The 6,851-nt window shown below is 62.3% G+C and overlaps 1 protein-coding gene across 2 annotated transcripts in view; it reads right to left on the bottom strand.

The window, feature by feature from the left end:
* Window positions 1–2,997: 2,997 nt before the first annotated feature.
* The window catches only part of MYO15A (myosin XVA), a 50,407-nt gene continuing 46,553 nt past the window's right edge, over window positions 2,998–6,851 (bottom strand). For both annotated transcript variants that reach the window (XM_067020688.1, XM_067020689.1), the window contains 2 exons: window positions 6,625–6,765; window positions 2,998–3,545 (listed from right to left, as the gene is read on the bottom strand). In XM_067020688.1, the coding sequence (XP_066876789.1) occupies window positions 3,444–3,545; window positions 6,625–6,765 (243 nt within the window). In that variant the 3' untranslated portion in view covers window positions 2,998–3,443. The remainder of the gene's footprint in view (window positions 3,546–6,624; window positions 6,766–6,851) is intronic.

Genomic DNA, 6,851 nt, shown 5'->3' with positions numbered 1-6,851 from the left:
CCCCCGCGGCCGTAGGTCTCCCTCCACGGGGGTGCGCTCACGCCGTCAACTCTGTCGCCACGCTACGTCAAGGCATCGTCCGAACGCCCGAAATCGCCTCAGCCCCAGCGCGCAGTCACCGGGGAACCGCCACAACCCAGCCTGCCTGGTCACCGCCCCCTTGGCGCTTCCACTTTTGTCACTGGGCCACCGGCCACGCGCCGGGCAGGCCCAGACGGCAGCTTCCGGAAGCCGGTTGGCGCGCATGCCTGTCAATCCGGCGGTCGCCTTAGCTACTGCGTCTGTCCCCTAATTAGCGGCGGGCGGGCCGCGAGGACCCCTGAAGGATGACCAGGTGGCTAAGGGAGTGCCTGAGTGGAGACCCGACCGCAGGGAAGCGCGCAGCGCGCAAGGATACGCTCAGATTGCGGCGCCGAGAGCCCCGGCCCAGCCCCCGGCCCGACGGCTGCTGCCACAGACACCGCCCCCTCGCCGCCTCCCGGTGTGGACGTTGCCCTAGTCACGTCCCGGCGGCGGCGCGTGCGCGGCCCTCCTGGGCCGGGCGCCGCCGGGACGGCGGGGAGCTGGGGACGGCAGCGCGGGCCGCGGTCCCCGGAGTCACCGCCCTGCCGGGCGCCCAGGCCTTTGTTCAGACCTTCCCGGCCCCTGACGGCGGGGCCTGCACGCGTGGTCACGCTCCTTGGTCCCTGTCCCTCCCACCCGTTCCTTAACTGGTTTTTGGAAGCTCGGCTCACCCCTCTAGCAGCCTCCCCAGATTCTCACTGGGATGAAATGCATCTTGGGTTTCGTGGCCTCGCCACCCTGGCCGTTGTGCCCCCAGCCCCTTGCCCCTGTGCCCTCTCCACCCACCGCCCCCCGGCTGGTCGGGGCTTGAGCTCCAGACCCTGCTACCCGACAGACGTGGGTTTGGACCTTGACCTCCTGACGGGTTGTAGGACCCCGGACAAGCTTTGTAAAACGGGAATGAAATCAGTGCCCATGTGTGCGGTGGGTGTGAAGATGAGATGAAGTCCTGCATCCTGTACGTTAAGCAGAGAGGACCATTGGCCTCGAGTGTGGGCCTGTTTCCATGTCCTAAACTACTAGGGGCCTACCGGTCCCTGGTGGGAGGTGGGGTCTGTCATGGGGCCACAGAAAGTCCAGGCCAGCAGGGCCTGTGGGATGGGGAAACCTGGACACCTGGGACCCTGGCCCTGACCCTCCCTTCCAAGCAGCAGCGGGTGCAGGGGAAACGGGGCAAGCATGAAACCCGTAGGGAATCGGCTCCTGCCCTTTCCTTACCCAGCCTGGTGGGCACCGCTGGTGGTGGCGGCAGGAAGGCAGCTGCAGGTGGTGAGAAGGTGGCCAGTGGGCAAAGTCAAGGTCAGGAGGCTGGACTTGGGCCCCAGTCCTGCCTGGGCCATTGTATGTGAACGCCCGGGCAGGGCCCCGTTGCCTGCATATTGGCAGTTTGGCTGCGAGAGCTCAGGCCCTTCAGAAGCCCAGCGCCCACCTCTCAACGGCCCTCCAACCGGGGGCATCGGACTCTGCACGCACACCTGGTGGCAGGGAGCTCACTACCTCATTCATCAGAAAGTCCTGCCGGAGACCCCTGTGCTCCGCTCACCAGGCAAACATGGGAGTCACCTCTCCAGGGCCCCCAGACTCCCCCTCGGAGGCTTCCCCATGCCCTGCAGCCAGGGCCCTCCCCTCTCCCATGCGAGCCTCAGCGGGAGGCGGCTGGACTCTGGAGCCGGCCTGCCTGCCTTTGCCTCTCGGCCGGGCCACTCAGTGGTTACTCGCTTCACCTCTGGGCCTCAGTTTCCCCACGAAGACAGGACGTGAGTGTCTCAGTCTCCCATGCCTCCCAGATGTGTCTCCTGTGTTCTCACCCCGTGACAGGCCTGGCATCCCGGGGCTTGGTTCCCTCTGCTCTGGCTCTCCGCACGTCCACCTGTAGTGCCTGTCTTTCTGGGTCTGGGGGCCACAGCGAGGTCTGATTCTCCTGCCACCCGAGTGTTCCACCTCTGCCTCTTGGGGATCGTTACCTCCGGCGAGGGCTCGACCTGCTGCTGCCACCACTGAGGCACCAGAACAGCTGTTAAAACATGAGCCTATGCCTGCCGTAAGGCCCAGGTCCTGAAATCCCGAAGTCCTGCTGTTCAGTCATCCACTGCTGTGTAACAAACCTCCCAAAACTCAGACCTCAGACACCATCCAGCTCAGGAGTCTGCATCGTGGCCAGGGTTGGGCCGGGAGGTTCCTCCCGGTTCCGTGCGCTTCAGCTGGGGCCTCACTCACACGGCCCACTTGCATTCTGAAACCCAGAAGTCCTCTCACCTGGGCAGAGCCTCTAACTGGGAGCAATGCCCGGGGCCTGGCATTTGCCTAGTACACAGTAGGTGCCTAATAGGTACTGGATAAGTAAATAAACCCCTCCTCTGACACCGTGGCTCCAGCCAGTTATGCCCCCACACACCTATCCAGCCCTCCTCTCCCAAGCCTCCCCTCCCCCACAAGTTCCCCAAAGCACTAGCACTTCCCATCAACATTCATTCATTTATTCTTTCATTCATGCGACAAATATTTTTTAAGCACCTGCTCTGCGTTAGGCATTGTCCTAGGCTTTGGGGGAAAGAGTAGGGAACAAACAGTTTTCTCTGTTTAGAATGTTCATTCCCGTCCCCTCCAGCTATTCCTATAGCAAACTCCTACTCATGGTTCAAAACCCAACCCAAACATCCCATTCCCTGGGAAGCCCTTTCCCAGCCTCCTCCCTCCCCAGCCGCTGACATGAAACATCTCTCTCCCTCTACTATACCATTCTCAAATATCGTGTGGCCCATCCAGTGATGGGGTCCTGGGGTTAGGGCTACCCAAGGAGTGCAGGGTAGAGGGGCAGGGGCCCGCAGGGAGAGGTAAGGACAGATGTCTGCTGGAAGCTCTGTTCAGGGGAACCTGGGCCTCCACCTCCTGGCTCCTCCCTCAGGCTCGTTTTCCAGTCACTCAACAACCCTATGGAGAACAGGCTGCCAGGCAGTACCTTTTATTTGCACAGAAATGACCAAGAGCCAGGAATCCAAGCTCAGCAGCACTGCAGGGGCACCTGAGGGGGGGACATGTGAGGGACCAGGACAGGAAGATGGAGCAGATTGGAACATCAGACCCCAAGGAAAGCAAAGGCAGGTTCAGTTTGTGGGGCTTCCCTGCCGCAGGGGGAGTCGGGGCAGGGCCACAGTGGTAGGTGGCAGGAGGCCCCACTGGTCAGTCTTTGGAAGTCCCTCCTGCCATCTGACCCAAGTTTGCACACTGCAACTCCATGCCAACTCTGGATCAGTCTTCTCAGGTTCCTGGGGGCTTGTGCCACGCACCTACTACCTCTTGGTCTCCCCTAAGGTTCTGGCCCGGTGACTCCCCTGGGACCACGCAGCAAGCGTCCTGGCACAGGGCAGCTGGGGGCTGGGTCAGAGCAGCGTGATCTCGCTGGGGGGCAGCGTGAGCCGCTTCTCGCGGGCACTGAGCAGGTTCTCCACGTGCACGGCCACCACGCGACACAGCTCCAGGCCCTGCAGGAGAGACGGTGAGAGGCCCCACTTCCCAGCTCTCACCTGGCGTGAGACGTGGCCCGGAGAGGGGAGAGAGACGGAGGCCAGCCTCCAGCGGCGGGACCAGTGGGCCCCACCCTCGTCCCCACCTCCCCAGGGCCCTGGGAGGAGCCCAAGCAGCTAGGAGGAGGAATGCCAGGCTGCAGGTGGGAAGGGGTGAGCCGGGAGGAGACCAGCGCATCTGCCAGTTCTGCTGCATGTGGCCTGTGTGACCTGGAGCCAGTTACTGCACCTCTCTGGGCCTCAGTGGTCTCACCCCTGGGGGCTCGGTTTACCAGGGCCTGCCTCACAGAGCCGTGGGGAGGATGCTATGAGATTTTACTACAGGTGAATCCGCTAGACTTGAAACCTATTAGCCCCGTCAATAAATGGTTTCTAACCATGTGCTGCCATGGTTACCACCTGGCGCTCACAGCCTAGAATGAGCTGTGACCCAGCCTCAGGGCTCCCACCTGCTGGGGGAGGGACAGGCAGCGGGGACTGTGGAAAATTGGTCTCTCAGACCACAGCCAGTGCTGGAATCTCCCCAGGCCCTTCCTGGGGGCTGGGAAGCTGCTCAGAGGGAGGGTAAAAATAAGGAGGACAGCACTTACTGGGTGGTGACTGAAGGCCAGGCACTGTCCCAAGAGCCCCCCATGTCCCACCCCTCCCAGTCCCTGCAGTGTCCCTATGAGTCAGACGTTCTTAGAGCCCATTCCACAGGTGAGGAAACTGAGGCCACCCTGAAGCCACTTGCCCCAGACCTCACAGCTGGGGATGGTGGGACTTGAACCCAAAGCCACACCCTGGCCCCCCCCGCCCCCGCCCCCGCCCCCCCCACCTCTGTTAATGAGATCAGCTCGCGCTAGATGGGCTCCTCCCCACCAGCCACCCTCCCACCCACGTGCTGCAGCACTCCAGGCCTCACTGGGAATGCAGCCCCACTTGGCAGGTGTGGAAACTGGGGCTCAATAAGAATCTGGGTTGCTTCCCGATGCCCTCACACAGCCTGTCAGAGGTAGGCGGGATCACGGCTGCACTCAGACATCACCTCTTCCTGGAAGCCCTCACTGATTACCTCCTGGATAGCACGGGTACACCCTCCCAGCACTGATCACAGTTTATTAGAGTCTTTGATGTCTGTCACACCCCTGAGACCTGGGGCTCTGTGGGGGCCAGGGCTGGAAGGTCTCCTCAGTATCTCTGCAGCTAAGTGCAGAACCTGCTGCGTAGAGATGCTCACTGGTTGGTTATACGTTGAAAGAATGAATGATTAATTGATAAATGTGTCCTCTACACATACATGACAGAGGCAGAGCAGAGGTGGCAACACAAAGAGGTCGTGGGTGGGGAGGGTGCTGGGAGCAAGTGGAGAAGCCGAAAAGGCCTCCTCCTCCTCCACCCACTCACTTCCTGAGCACCCGCTACACGACAGGCTGTGCTAGGGACACCTGTGCCGACAAGCTGGACACAGCCCTGCCCTGCCCCGCCCTCTTGGGGCTGACATTCTAGTGGGGAGACAGACAATCTGGGAACAAATAACTAAGTGATTTCCAAGCCATAAGAGGGCTACTGAGGCGGAGAGAGTGAATTATCTTATGGGGAGGAGGGTCAGGGTAGGCTTCTAGAAGGAGGTGATGTTTGTGCTGAACCCCGAACAAAGGGCGGGAGGGAGCCCGGTGATGCAGGGAAGCGCGTCCCAGGTAGAGGGGACAGTGAGTGCAGGGGGGCTGGGGTGGGGGGAGCGGGCAAGTAAACAAAGGGGAGGGAGGAGAGCGGAGGCCATGGTAATCAGAGGAGGGGGCGGGGACGGGAAGGGCTGCTGGGTTGGGGGCCCAAGCGCCTGCAAGGGTGAGGGGTGAGGGGTGAGGGCAGAGGCCTGTTGGTCTCCAAGGGCGATGCTGAGGGGGTCAGGGCAGGAGAGAGAAATAAGGGGCTGTCTCAGCAGAGCTGGCTTTGGAAGCCTCAGGTCAGAGGGGTGCCGGGGTTGGGGAGGGGGGACCGGACTCAGCACCAGTTAGAGGTCGTCAGGGGAGGGGTCTCCAGAAAAGGGGCCCAAGGAGCAACCGACGGGCAGGTCCCAGGAGGTGGGTTTGCTGTGGCGGGAGCTCAGACTGGGGGTTCTGGGAAGCAGGCTGAGCCACAGCTAAGGCCAGGGTGGGGGTGACCTCAGCAGGAGCAGGACTGGGGAGCAGTGGGAAGCACACTGCTACCCAGTCGCAGGCACCCCAGAAGCCCGGGGTGGGGGGCTCCTCCCTCAGAGGCAGGGCTGGGGCAGTGGAAGCCCCTGTCTCGTGCCCCGGGACAGCAGCCCCACCAAGGCAGGCCGTGCCGTGAGAAGTGGTCCTGGGCCCACATCTTGAGTGGGTGCGGTGAGCCCAGACGTGTGGGCCCAGCCCCGATTCTGCCCCTTCTCTGGACCTCAGTCCCCTCTGTCCAGTGGGCTGAGAACTCTGGTCCTGCCCCACCCCCGGGGAACTGCGAGACTTGGACTTGACTGCCCTAGAGGTCAGCCACAGCTTTTAAGGAGCAGCCACAGTTACTGCAAACAGGAGAAGGTCCAGGGCAGCTGGGCCTTGGCCTCCCTGTCACGTGGGAACCCCACTCTCCACCCCTCAACCTCAACAATCCACCCTCCGAGCCTCAGCCCAGGTGAGCGTCCTCAAACTGCCTGGGTCCTGCCCTCCCCCCAAACTTCTATGGCTCCCGAGTGCCCTCAGGAGGAAGCCCCCGACTCTTAGCTTTATCTTCAAGGACCCTGAAGACCTGCCCTTCCCTGGCTGTGTCTCCCCAATTCCCCATCGAACTCCTCACCATTCTGCAAACAGCCTGGGCCCGCCCTTTCCCATGATCCCACCATCAAGATGCTTCTCTGGTAGACCACCCTCATGACAGTTCTGTGAGGTGTTGGGTTAGCTCTGTCCCGTGCACTGGGCTGGATGCGCCCTGGGACACGGCCAGGACCTGGCCCATCTTGGAGCCAGACCCGGAGAAAAGCCTGGTGAGCGGAATGAGGGAGTGGGGGGCCGGGTGACAAGCCGGGCTGCCAGGCGGGGCCCACCTGCTCCAGCTGCAGCTGCATGGTGCGCTGGGCCGCCACATCCCCCAGTGCGATCTCCACGTACGGGTAGCTGGAGCTGGCCGTGGGCCGCTGGGTCCTCGTCGACTGGATCTCCTTCAGGGAGAACTTCACCATCAGCTCCTGGGGGAAACGGGGGCAGACAGGCTTGGGGGGGCGACAGTCTCACCCAGCCTTCCCCCACCCCTGGAGTTCAGATCCGCTGGTGG

This window comes from Kogia breviceps, chromosome 19, assembly GCF_026419965.1.
Source record: "Kogia breviceps isolate mKogBre1 chromosome 19, mKogBre1 haplotype 1, whole genome shotgun sequence".
Classification (NCBI taxonomy): domain Eukaryota; kingdom Metazoa; phylum Chordata; class Mammalia; order Artiodactyla; family Physeteridae; genus Kogia; species Kogia breviceps.
Note: the sequence above shows the minus strand (reverse complement) of the source record. Positions and strands in the feature narration are given on the sequence as shown.